Here is a 13,908-nt window from a genome sequence, read left to right on the forward strand (position 1 = left end):
GTTGGAGTTTAATAAATAGAAATGGCAATTGAAACTTTGCTAGAACAGTAGTAAGTGAGTTAAGAGAAAGCATTTTGTTGGATAGTTTCGAATCAAATTAATTAGTTAAAAATTTTATTTTTGTGTTTGCAGCTCACTTTCATTTGGTAAGTAGGGAATTGTGATTTGATCCTAAGTTACCTTGATTCTCTGAGGTAAGGGACAACTGAATTATATTGTTGAAATGGTGAATTGAGGCTAGAAAATAAATTGCTAGATTGTGTTAATGAGATTGTGTATGGAGTTGGAGAATTATTAGTCATGTTCTGTAATGGAAATGAATTTATTTAGATGGCTTACCTAGGTAGGTTAAGCTAAAACTAAATTACCATGAGCATGAGAAAAATTGTGAAAAAGGGGTCTTAAGCTTAGTTGAGCAGAATTGTAAAGAGAATGCTTCAAATAGCAATTGGTGGAGTGATGTATATTAGAAATAAATAAGTTTGACATGTTCTGATCTTTATGCATTATGTAATGCTTTTATGTGGTATATATAGAGGTTTATGAAAGTAAATGGATGTTAGTTGTTAACTTAGAGTTGTAGTTAATGGTGGCTGGAAATCCAAGTTTAGGTAAGGGTTTTTCTCTTTAGGCTTAAAAATGTAAGTTCAAAGAATTAATGGCATTTGAATTTCATATGGCAGATTTGTTATCTTGGATTAATGAAGAGTTCAAAATTATACTTTTGAATGAGTTAACCATCAAGCAAGGTAAGATGATTAAGGATATTTCTTAGTTATCTTTGCAAGTTAGTCACGGGTTGAGTAGAAAAACTTTGATAGCTTGAATTTACAAATGTGATGTGTGAATATTGTTGCAAGGTTTGAAGGAGTGAAAAAATATTCTGTGAAAGATGACCAACCTGAGGCCTAACACAAGCCCTCATTGAGTTGGTAAATTGGTTATTTTGAAGGTGAAATTAGTAAGTTAAAAGGTGAGTCAATTATTAAATACTTGTTGGCTGAATGTACCCAATAATACGACATTGGAAATGTACTAAAGAATGTCCGATGTTGCTGATTAGAAGCTGTTGAACTAGTACCTTAGTGCTAAGCAAAAGCTGCTGGAAATTCTATCTAATCGAGGCCTAGTACCAAGGGTAGATTAGTGAAGCTTAGAAGGTGAGAAAATGAATGGAATTTGAAATTTAATTGCTAGAGTAATTGCTGGCCGAATGTGCAGATAGGTTTGACATCAACAGCACTTCTTGACATAGTGTACTAGTGATTGTTTGAGCACCGTCTCAGCTATCAAAGAAAGTTAGTAAGCTACTGGTCATTGACACTTTGACCCGAGGCATTGAACTTTTAAGGGCTCGGGTGGTGGTGGTTTGAATGTTGTTAGAGCCCTTGATCGAATCAAGCTTAAACTAAGGATGTGGTTTAGAAATTGGTTAGAATTTCCATCAAAAGAGGTGAGTGGACAATTCCTTTTCCAAATATATATGGATCATGAAATTGTGTGTGTGTATATGTATATATATACACACACATAGTTATGCACACTATTTTGAATGAAGATTGAATGCTTTGTGTAGACTTCACATATTTGAATCGTTATTGAGAAACATGAGCTGTTAGTTACTTAGAAATGGTTTTTAAGTTGGTTATGAATCTATTTGGTGAACATTCTATATTATTGAGCCGTTTTAAAATAAGAAACAAGCCTTTCAAAATAAAGAGATTTTATTCTATTTTGATTATTCAAAACTGTTATGGATTACATTCTTTTATAAAGGCCCTAGAGAGGCCGATCACGAGCATTTTAAATTCTACCTTGATCAGTTTTTATGATGCTTGAGTGAAATGTTTTAACAATGCCATGCTCACTGATTTTCATGTGTGAATTTGTTGTTTTAATGCTCTTTGATTTCATGATGAAACTTGTTCTATTGCTCACGGCTTCATGACTGAAACATGCACTCATTGCCTATTGAACAAATGATTGAAACGGGTTAAATTACTTTGGACTATTTTCTTGAGTAAGCTTTGCGGGTATAGTTCATATTGCTACACCAGATTGCGTGGACCTTGTGAACAAAGTACCAGCTAGTTAACAATTTGATATTTGAGTACTAAGATATTTGGTGGAGTGGGGAGTTTTCACGAGTAGTTATAAGGGAGATGTGAAGTCCCGACTTGATATTTGGTGATGTGGGGGAGTTCTCACGAGTAGGTATAAAGGGGAGGAAAGGCCTCGACTTATTATTGGTGATGTGGGAAGTCTTACGATCAGGTGTTAATGAGGACAAGAAACCCCTACGTATAATTGCGGCATGAGGAGTCTCACGAGTAAGTGATGATGTTATTTACATAAGAGAGCATAAGGGTTATACTAGACCTACACAAAGATACCCTAACTAATATATTTTAATTAATTGAGCATGATATATTACTATTACTTTTGCTTTGAGAAAACCATGGCTGTGAATTATCTATTTACATGATATTTTGGAATTTGTTGTACTCGAGATTGCCATGGTTGATTGATTTTATTGAGTATGAGATTTATACATTGCATAAGTGTTAAAAAATATTGAGATTTAAATTCAAGCATCTTATATTAATTTGCACATGATTTATTAACTCTATACACAGTTTATCTCATCATATATATATAAATATATATTATCATTATACTTTTATCAAAAACTTTATCTTAATATTTGTTTCCCTTCTTGTCCACTCACTGAGCATGAAAGGCTCACTCCAACTAATTGGTAAATGACAAATAAGTAAATTTTTAAGAACAGTAGTGATGAGAGGACTTCAACTTGTTGCGTAGGTAATTGGCGTCTGATAGCACTACTCTTGTATCACGCCCTTATCTAGATGTAGGTTGTTTTCAAGTGTTGTATCATGTAAAAATATTTCAAAGTTTGGGCTGTGGCCCTTGGATATTTTTAAATTAAATTTTAAGTTGTGTAAAAAAAAAGTTGGAGATTTGGAATTTATTCTTTGTTGAAATTCAAAAATCGTTATTGCTATTCTTAGCTTACTTCTCTATTGTGGATAAAAATTGACGTTAATATGAAAAGATGAAATGATAAACATGGAGTTAAAAATAATATTCTGTTTATTAAGAGGTTTACGTGTAAAAGGTTTGTCGGTCGTGTGGACCTGCCTTCATTGCTTGGGTAGCAGCCATAGAATGGGTCGTTACACGGCTTATGCCAAAGGCTTATCAAACACAGGATCCGCGCATTCCGCTTTCCCTTTACTTTTTCCAATTCTCTTTAATTTCTTTCCATTCACATCTCACACGTAAAAGCAGATACGTTGTCATCTTTTTAGATGAGAAAGGGAAAAAGCAGATAAAAAAAACCCGATCTTTCTTCGTCTATACCCCTTTCTACAGCTCGAATCACCAAGTATATAAAGTCTGAGACTTCATGCATTGGTGGAAACTCTGGCTTTTGCATAATGAAAGGCAAAAGTTGATTTTTTTTCCCAACATAATTTAGTTTTCTTGACTAAGTCTATTCTCTGTAAAATTTTTTTTATATAAAAGAAAGTTGTTATTTTCACCGTGAAACACGTTGAAGACTTTGGAATAATGATCCCAAGGGAGGCTCATGGATCATCAACAGGGGCAGAGTTAGTCCAATTTTATTGAGAGGATCAAACACAGTTGAATAAAAGTTAAAAATTTTAAAAAATTAATTTGTTAAATTTAATCAACAATAAAAATATTGAGAATGAAAATAAAAAATTAAATATAAAATTTTAATTTGTAAAATATAAATAGTTAAAAATAATATATAAAATTAATGATTTTTTTATATAATCAGAATTATTTAAATATTATATATTCAAGATAATTTTATTTTAACTAAACATAAAACGTAAAACATATAAAAAAATATACTCAAGTTAATTTTCTTTTATATAATCAAAATTAATAAAAAATGATACGTTGATAAAATTTTAAATAACAATATAACACTACAACTTATATTTGAGAATTATATAATAGTTTATTAATTTTTAAAGATTAAAATCATAAAAAATAAAATTTATATAACATAAAAAAATATGATAAATAGAAAATAGATACCGCATATTACATAACAAAAAAAAAAAATACATGGTTAATGGTTTGTAGAAATTTAGAAAAGAATATTTATAGAAACTTATAACATATGAACAAATAGAATAGAAATGAAAAAAATAAATAAATAAAAATAAAAATAATAATATAAATTTAAAAAATGTAAAGTTGAGTGAGATAAGGGAAATTATTTTATTATTTTTTATTTATATTAATTATTAAATAAAATATTATTTTGAAAGAGTTAATAATAAAATATATAAAAAATATTTAAAAATTTTATATGATATGAAAAAAATTTTAAAAGTTTTGGCGTGGGGGGGATTTGTGCGGGGCGGGCACGTAAGGAGGCTTGTTTCAGTTGTCTGTCTTTTGCATTATCAATTGAAATGTAAACGTTACTGGAATGGGTTCTTCATGTTTCATCCAAGTAAATTGACGGTATCTTTTACCAAAAAAAGAAATAATTAACGGTATTTGCTTTTTCTGGCGTAAACTGCAGGTTCCTGAAGGTTGCCTTTTGGAATCTTTACTTAAACATACAAAATATACATAAAGGCAGGACGAGACTTCACTGTTTAAGTCTTCAATCTTGACCTACGAAGACTTCAACAGTCTCATTTCGACTGTTCCGCTGTTCTTGGAAGACGCCGTGTTTACCAATTATAGATAATTGTCTATAAATGGTTCAGTCAGTGCCTATTTTGTTTGCCCATCCAAGAGTTGGGAGGACATAAAGGATTGAGATATTATTATGGGCTCATTTTTGTATCTCTCCATTTCGATGAGCTTGCTTAATTTGCTCTTACTGCTTTTTCTTGTTTCTTCAGTACAGCCACTGTGCCACCCTGATGAACGCTCAGCACTGTTGCAGTTCAAGGAAAGCTTTGTAATCAATAACTCTGCCTCAAGTACTCCTGAAGCCCATGCGAAAACTGAATCGTGGAAACTTGAGAGGGAAAGTGCTGACTGCTGCTCGTGGGATGGGGTCGAGTGTGACAACAGCACTGGTCATGTAATCGGCCTCGACCTTAGAAGTAGTTATCTCTATGGTTCAATCGATTCTAGAAGCAGCCTCTTCCATCTTGTTCACCTTCAGTGGCTTAATCTCGCAGACAATCTCTTCAAAAATTCTAAAATTCCTTCTGAGATCAGGAACCTCTCAAGGCTGACATCTCTGAACCTCTCTTACTCCGACTTCTCTGGTCAAATACCGTCAGAGATCTTCCAGCTGACAGAGTTAGAGCTCCTTGATCTGTCAGGGAACTCATTGAAGCTCCGGAAGCCAGGCATGAGGTCTCTGCTTGAGAATTTAACTAATCTTCAAGAGCTTTATCTTACTGATGTCAGAATTTCTTCTTCGGTACCTAATATCTTAGCAAATTTTTCTTCATTGAAAGCTTTAATTTTATCGAATTGTGACTTGCGTGGTGATTTTCCCCCAAGAATTTTTGAGTTACCCAGTCTTCAGTTTCTCAGCCTGCAGTCCAATCCGGATCTGACTGGGTATTTACCTGATATTCGGAGCAATCACCCTCTTTTGAAATTAAGCCTTGCAAACACAAATTTCTCTGGACAGCTGCCAGAATCATTTGGAAACTTCAAGTCTTTGGAACTTTTGGACATTAACACCTGCCATTTTTCAGGGAAGGTACCGTATTCACTTGGTAACCTTACTGAACTCACTTATCTTGGTCTGTCTTTTAACAGCTTTTCGGGACCTATTCCTCCTTCAGTTGGAAATCTGAACCAGCTGATGACTTTGGATTTCTCTTATAACAATTTCTCTGGGGAAATCCCTTCTTCCTTGGCCAATCTTACCCAACTAGTTTATCTGTCTCTTCACACCAACAATTTCGACCGTGGAACCTTGTCTTGGCTTGGTACGCAAATCAATCTAACTTACTTGGACCTGACAAACACCAGTTTATCCGGTAACATCCCATCTTCTCTCCAAAATTTGACCCAACTTACCTGTTTATATCTCTGGGCCAATAAATTAGATGGTCAGATTCCACCTTGGATAGGAAACCTTACCAAGCTAACTGAGATCAAATTCCAGGAAAATAATTTGAGTGGTCCTGTTCCAGAATCAATCTTCAAGCTTGAGAATCTTGAACTTCTTTATCTACACATGAATCGACTAAATGGAATTCTCATGTTGGACTCATTTCTTGAGCTTAAAAATCTCACCAACCTCCAACTTTCAGGTAACAATTTGTCACTGCTCAACAGTGTCAGCATCAATGCCACTAGTCCAAAGTTCAAGCTTTTAGGATTGGCTTCATGCAACTTATCTGAGTTCCCACATTTTCTGCGTAGTCAAGATGAATTGGAGTTTTTGGAGCTTTCTGACAACAGAGTTCATGGCCAAATACCGAAATGGTTTTGGAGCGTGGGAAAAGAAACTCTTCAGCAGTTAAATTTGGGCTTTAATTTTCTAACAGGATTTGAGGAGCTTCCCGTTGTTCTTCCATGGACTCACTTAGAGGTTTTCAACCTTGAATCGAACAAGATCCAGGGATCACTTCCGCATCCACCACCTTCCATCGTCTCTTATTCATTTTCAAATAACTCACTGTCAGGAGAAATCTCACCAATGCTCTGCAATCTTTCTTTCCTCATGACCTTGGATTTGTCTATTAACAACTTGACTGGGATGCTCCCGCGATGTTTATTCAGCCAAAGTGACTCTCTGAAAGTAGTCAGCCTTCGAAATAATCAATTTACTGGTGCTATTCCTTCAACATATATGAAGAGCTGTGGGTTAAGGATGATGGATTTGGGCCAAAATCAATTGCAAGGGAGAATACCAAGATCACTCGCCCATTGTACCAAGTTAGAAGTTTTAATTCTTGGAAACAATCTGATAAATGATACCTTTCCTTCTTGGTTGGGCACTCTTCCAGAGCTCAAGGTTCTCATCTTGAGAGCAAATGGATTGCATGGTGTGATAGGGGAACCTCGAGCCAAATCGGAATTCTCCGAGTTGCAAGTAATTGACCTCTCAGACAATAGTTTAAGGGGTAAGTTGCCATCTGAGTACTTCAATATTTGGGTTGCCATGGAAGTTGCCAATGCAAACAGCTTATCCCCATATATGAACGCCAATACAAGCTTCGAAGATGGAGAGTTAACGTGGTATGATTATTATAATTACGTACTTATATTGGCTAACAAAGGCAGGGACCTTAGTTATGAGAATGTTCCAGGTTCCATCTCAGCTATTGATTTATCCAGCAACCAGTTCCAAGGTGAAATCCCTGAAGCCATTAGTAATTTGAAGCAAATTCGTGTGCTTAACCTTTCAAATAACAATCTCACTGGTCATATTCCATCAGCATTGGGGGAAATTTCGAACCTTGAATCTTTGGACCTCTCTCGAAATAAGCTCTCGGGAAAAATCCCTCAGCAATTGGCCAACCTTAACTTCCTTGAAAGCTTCAACGTCTCGTATAATAATCTTGAAGGGAATATTCCTCGAGGAGCACAATTCAATACGTTTGACAATGATTCGTACGAAGGAAATTCAAGATTGTGTGGATACCCTTTGTCAGAAAAATGTGGAAATCCTGAGGTCTTGCAGCCACCACCTCGTTTGGCCCCCAAAGAAGATGATGAAGGAATTGAGAGTGTGTTCAAGTTTGATTGGAAAATAGTTATGACAGGATATGGAGCTGGGCTAGTAATTGGAATGTCTATTGGATACAACTTCACCACAAGGAAACATGAGTGGTTGATGAAGGTCTTCAGAAAGTGGGGAGTCAGTAATAATTGGAACGGCTCTAATTGGCAAGAATCCTTGAGGTCTGTTTGGAAAAAGGTTTCCTGGAATTACTAGGTCCTAGTGTAATGAATATGATTGTGTGCGTATGCTTAGAACCTGCTCTTTTTTTTTTTTAGCTCTTTTTGGATTAGAAAGTAGCATTACACAGTATAAAGCTTGATTTATGTATAATTATGCCTTGATACCAGAAAACTTCCGTATCTTCTGGTCTTATCTTATTGCAGTTTGAAGAAAAATGTTTCCTGTTGCTGATTAAAGCTAGACCAAAAATGTTTTAATGTATGGTGCTTGATCTTTGAAGTTCATGGAATCCGGATGTTAGGAATATCCGTTTTCTGATGGTCTTTTGTACGGTGGGAGTTAATTTCTGGATACAGCTCTTGGTCATTTGGTTTTTTCTGTTTTGCACTTCAACCAATAGGTGGATTTTATTGAGCTTGACTCTAAAGTAGGTTCATGTTTAATGGATCTACTGTTTATAGGTTCTCTTTCCGAGATGTTTTTATTTTAGAATGATTCATAGCTTTTGTATTGGCATAGTCAGGATCCTTTGCTGCCAATGGCTTATTGTGCAGTGAAACTTTTGTAATTGTACAGTGATTTTGCTCATAGCAAGTTTTCTATGCCATTAAAGTATTTTGTCAATCAGATTAAAGACTTTTTATGGCATTGCGGATAATGGACATGACGACAGTTATTCCTTTTTTAACGCTTTAATGGGGCAGATAGTTGATATCTTAAAGATTTCAATAACATTATACTATTTCAATTTTTTTGCCAAATTTTTCTTTTTATTTAACTTACCGTGATGTGGGAGTTTGAAAATGGCTTAAAAAACAACTATTCTCTTATAATAGCTAATCTCCAAAATTCCCCAAAAACAAGGTTTAACTAATCCTAATCCTCATGGTATTTGGTATTTCATAGTTAGGGGAATAACCTCTAAAATTGATAAAACTAAAAAGCCTCTTATAAGTGTAAAAAATTACAACCCTAGAAATAAATACATTTTTTTTTTCTAATTTCCCTTTGCCTTTCAGTCTCTTCCCATTCTTGCATATCTCTTTCTCTCTTTAACCTCCATTTACCACCAAAGCTGATGCTGGCAATGATGATGATGGCAATTCCAAGACTAAATATGGTTGAAAAGTGTTGATCTTGTGCTCTGGTGGCTAGATCCAATCATATGACGTGCTAGATCGACATTCCATGGGGCTAGCCACATTTTTGGTGCTTGGTCAACGAAGAAGAAAAAAGGAAAAGGAAAAAAAGAATTTAAAATGAAAAAGTTTAAAATTATAAAAAATAAATATTTTAAATTTAAAATTTTAAAATTACTAAAATTTTAATATTTTAATCATAAATATGTTTAAATCATACATAAAATATTAATATTTTAAAAATATTAATGTTTAACTTATTAAATTATTAACATTTTAAATTTTTAATGAAAATATGAATTAAAAAATGAAAATTGCAAATAGAAAAAAATTAAAAATTATACTAATATTTTAACAATAAATTATTAAAATTTTAAAATTTTGATGAAAATAAAAATTAAATGATTAAAAAGGAAAAAAATTTACTTATTTTTGTCTTTTGGTATACATTTTACTAAATTATATAAAGGGTATTTTTGTTTTTTAAAGTACATCTTACTATAATAAAAAGTTTAAATTTTTAATTATATATTATAAAAAATTAATATTTAATTTTAAAAATTAATTAAAATTATGTTAATATTTTAATCATAATAATATTTAAATTATAAATAAAATATAAGTATTTTAAAATGTTAATGATTAAATTATAAATAAAAAATTAATATTTGAAAATTAATTATTAATATTTTAAATTAATTATAAATTATTAATATTTAAAAATACAATAAAATAAAAACAAATAATCATATATTTTAATAAAAAATAATTATATCTTTTTATTACCTACTTTTTTTTCTAAAATTATTTTTATTAACGAAATATTATAATAAAACATAATAGTAATTTTTACCTTCTTTTATTCCATCAATCAAATTACACAATAATATTTTTATTTTATTTCTATTTCATCTTATTCTCATAAAATACTTATTGTATTATACTTTATTCTATTTTATGAATCAAACATACTTTTAATAAAATATTAAATTTAAATTAAATTTATTAAAAAAATTTCGATTCACTTGAAATTCAAGAATATAATTATACAAGAAAAAATATTAACACTCTCACAACTCCCGGTTAAAGAAGCTAAAAATTTCATTGCGTTGCAATCATATAGAACATATAATTGCCAAAAAAAAGAAATTGCCATAATTGTCCATGCCTAGAGTTAAAGGAGGTGTGTGTAATCGCCGCAAGGCCGTGACTGAGTATACCATTTCTCGCAACACGTGCCCATAACTTCTCTCGGAAACAGAAACACTATGCCACCGACTCAACCCTGGTGTCAAGCTAGACCGTAGCCACTTCCTTACCGAACTTATGTATATAAATATAATCAATGCCTAATTGAAGATGATTAGAACCCAATAAGCAGTGTCTGGATCGACCGGGGTTGTTTGTAAAAGCAGCTAGCTCGTCGCTGACATGGAGATCATGAGGAAGTTGTTTGGGATGTTCTTGCTGCTGCTCATTGTTTTGGCTTCTCGTAAATATATATCTTTCTTTGATGGCTGTATATTAATTTATCTGCTTCTTTTTCAGTTTTAATTGACTATTTCGCATTGCTTTATCTGACTGCAGAGGAGATGGTGGTGCCGAGCAAGGCAAGACTTTGCGAGTCAAAGAGCCATGGTTTTAAGGGAGCATGTCTGAGCGATCACAACTGTGGGATGGTGTGTAGCAATGAAGGTTTCTCGGGCGGCAGGTGTCGAGGCTTCCGTCACCGCTGCTTCTGCACTAGGCGATGTTGAGTGGGCTTAATTTGGCCCCATCAGCCTCAAAGTCCCATGCAAAATCACATCTTGTTTGGAAACTAGATGGAATTGCCATAACATATAAATAAACTCATCTTCTTTTCTGTTTGGGGAGAATTAATGAAGTACTTGTTTATGTTATTTTGGTTTTCATTGTTTCTTTTTCCTCCAATTTTCATTCGATGTAGCGGTGAATGGTCTAAGAAAAATATAGTGTTAAGATTTATTCGAACTATATGAAGGTTTTAAAATTATCACTTATACAGCCATGCCAGAGAAATTAAACCAATCAATCTAACAAGAAACATGTTATTAATTAAAAAAAAAAATCATCTCAAGTCGTCTATCTATCATCGTAATTGTATATCTTAATAATTTTCGGTTATTTTGTAATCTGAGATTTAAAGTGATTAGAGTTTTAAGGTATTACAAAATGCTAAAAGGTTTGTCTTAATCTCATTAAATCATAAAAAAATATTTTTATATTCATAATTTAAAAGTTAAAAATATATTTGAAAATTAAAAGTAAATAAACATAATTTTTTTATTTATTATACAATAATAGTATAAAGGAGGGGGTGGGGCATTCATTTAGGTCTTATGTATGGTGTTTAGGGATGCTCAGCTTATGGACGTCGTTGACTGTGGGAGGACTCATTGAGCAGTGGAGTTTTCTGGATGGGTACAGTTTGCGAAAATGGATGGAAGAGAATTTTTGTACCAGTGGATTCTGGAGGTGAAATAGGATCTTAGTGTGGACTTTGAGGTTCACTAGAAAGTGAATTTGAAGTGGAGGAGTTTTGATCCACTATTGAGAGTGTCTTCTGATTGTGCAGGTGATTTGCTCTGGTTTGGGCAGCTCAAGGTGCTGGTTATGCAATTTATTTCCTATTTTTTCACTCATTTTCTTAAATAAAAAAAAAGAAAAAAAGAACAAAGAGAATAAAAAACAAATAAAGGAAAAAAAAAGAAGGGAAATCGCGTAGTGAGGTCTGAGTGGGCAGGGGGTTGTCCTTAGGTTGAAGGAGGATGGAGGTTTTCTTTTTAGCTGTTATTTACGAAAGGGTTTTGGTTGCATTCTGCTGTGGAAGGAGGGAGGACAGGGAGATATTAGGGGAGGGTGTAAGAGGTTGGGGAAAGTTCCACCTAGGGGAGTAGCTTCATGAGTGTTGATATGTTAGGATTGAGAAAATTCTTATTTGTTTATTTTTGGATTATATTCTCATTGTTCTTTTGAGTTTTGAGAGTAGGAGTGCTGGCTGGAATTTACTTTTCTTTGATCCTTTGGGAGTTGCATGAGTCTTTTCCAGCTGCAGGAGTGTTTCACTATCACAAGAGGGAGCGGAAACGGATTACTCAAGCATGACGATGAACAGGTAATTGTTAAAAAGGAAGTTGAAAATGAAAAGAAAGGTGATGGGAAAGTTGAAAATCAAGTGAAGTCTAAAGTTAATTATCTTCCGCTACCCTTTCCTCAAAGTTTTAAAGGCAAAAGCTTAATAAGAAATTTCAGAAACTTTTTAATGTCTTTAAGAAATTACAATTAAATATCCTTTTTGTTGAAGTTTTGGAATAAATGCCAAGCTATGTCAAGTTCTTGAAAGACATTGGGTGAGTTTGAGATTGTTCCTCACAGAAGAATATAGTGCAATTCTCCAAAATAAATTGTCACCAAAACTCAAGGATCCTAAGAGGTTTACAACTCCTTGCAAAATTGGTAACTTGTTCTTTGTTAAAACTTTAAGTGATTTGGGTGCAAGTATCAATTTGATGCTATTGTTGATCTTTGAAAAACTTGGTTTAAGGGAATGCAAGTCAGCTTTTGTGATACTACAATTTGTTGATTGCTCTTATATTTTGAGGAATCATTGAATATGTTCCTGTTAAGGTAAATAAATTAATCTTTTCAGTTGATTTTGTGATTCTTAATATAAAGGAAGATAGACAAATTTCAATCATCCTTGAAAGACCTTTCTTAGCAATAGGTAAAGCTCGAATAATTGATGTGAAAAAAGGTGAGCTTACTTTGAGAATTCAAGACCAACAAGTAATATTCGATATTTTTAGAGCTTTAAAATTTCCCATGGAATCTGAAAAATGTTTTTCTGTGAATGTGGTAAGTAATCTAACAAATGAGGTATTTTTAGAAGAATATCCCATAGACCCACTTGAAGCATGCATAGTTTCTCATTTTGGTAAGGATAATGTTGAATTTCTTGAATATTCAAATTTGTTAGATGCTCAATCAAGAATTAGATCTAATTAGCAATTTGAGTCTTTAGATATTTCAGCTTTTTCAGTGCAGTGTTCTAAGCCTTTCATTGAAGAATCATCCACATTGGAACTTAAACCTTTGTTAATACACTTAAGGTATGCTTTTCTTGAAGACTCTTCTACTCGTCTAATTATTATTTCTGCTTCTCTGACTAAGATACAGGAAGACAAGATGTTGAAAGTACTTAGAGTGTTTAAGAAAATAATAGGATGGACCATTGTAGATCTTAAGGGAATTAGCCCTTTCATATTCATGCACAAGATCAAGTAACGTCGGGGCATTGTGAAACACAGCAATCGTGGCGAGGTTATAAACCCGACTAAGGTGAACACCAATGTTGGCAATGTTAGAAAACCCCACTAAGGTAATGGCCAAAATCCCACTTTGGTTGGCTAAACCAAAGATACTAAATCTCTTACTTTTTTAAAAAGAGCTTAGAGAAAATAAGCACTCTTGCTTACTAAAGAAAATATTCTTTATTAATTCTCAACTTGATTGTGTCTAACAATTAAGTGAAGAGGGCTTTATATAACTATTCCTAAGGAAAAGAATTTTCTAACTTTTCCATGTGAGATTATTACAATTCTTAAATAAATAAATAAATAAGGAAATAATCTAACCTAAACTTCCTTTGAGTATAAGTAAAGTAAAAGATAACTTAGTCTAACCTAACTTAATGCGTAAGTAACCTAAATAATATACTCCTGTATTTTTCTCCCTAGATTGGAGAAAAATCACCTTCAAGATCCATGTCTTTTTCGTCTTCTCCATAATAAGGAGAGAGATCAACTACATTGAATATAGAATAAACTTCATGATCTCTAGGAAGTTCGATCT

At 33.0% G+C, this 13,908-nt stretch overlaps 2 protein-coding genes across 2 annotated transcripts; both read left to right on the top strand.

The window, feature by feature from the left end:
• Positions 1–4,678: 4,678 nt before the first annotated feature.
• Positions 4,679–8,524, top strand: LOC18602120 (receptor-like protein 7). Its single transcript, XM_018118626.2, has one exon. It carries the CDS (start codon positions 4,844–4,846, stop codon positions 7,928–7,930), a length of 3,087 nt encoding a protein of 1,028 aa, XP_017974115.2. The 5' UTR covers positions 4,679–4,843; the 3' UTR covers positions 7,931–8,524.
• A 1,806-nt stretch (positions 8,525–10,330) lies between these two features.
• LOC148763269 (defensin-like protein 1) lies at positions 10,331–10,917 on the top strand. Its single transcript, XM_088805652.1, has 2 exons — positions 10,331–10,528; positions 10,624–10,917. Exons 1-2 carry the CDS (start codon positions 10,468–10,470, stop codon positions 10,791–10,793), a joined length of 231 nt encoding a protein of 76 aa, XP_088661778.1. The 5' UTR covers positions 10,331–10,467; the 3' UTR covers positions 10,794–10,917.
• The last annotated feature ends 2,991 nt before the right edge of the window (positions 10,918–13,908 follow it).

This window comes from Theobroma cacao, chromosome 4 (genome assembly GCF_053813885.1).
Source record: "Theobroma cacao isolate CCN51 chromosome 4, ASM5381388v1, whole genome shotgun sequence".
NCBI classification, from domain to species: domain Eukaryota; kingdom Viridiplantae; phylum Streptophyta; class Magnoliopsida; order Malvales; family Malvaceae; genus Theobroma; species Theobroma cacao.

Coding starts and splice junctions, on each gene's coding strand:
- LOC18602120 (XM_018118626.2), top strand. CDS start 4,844: ATGGGCTCATTTTTGTATCTCTCCATTTCGATGAGCTTGCTTAATTTG.
- LOC148763269 (XM_088805652.1), top strand. CDS start 10,468: ATGGAGATCATGAGGAAGTTGTTTGGGATGTTCTTGCTGCTGCTCATT. Junction 10,529..10,623: donor GCTCATTGTTTTGGCTTCTC/GTAAATATATAT, acceptor ATCTGACTGCAG/AGGAGATGGTGGTGCCGAGC.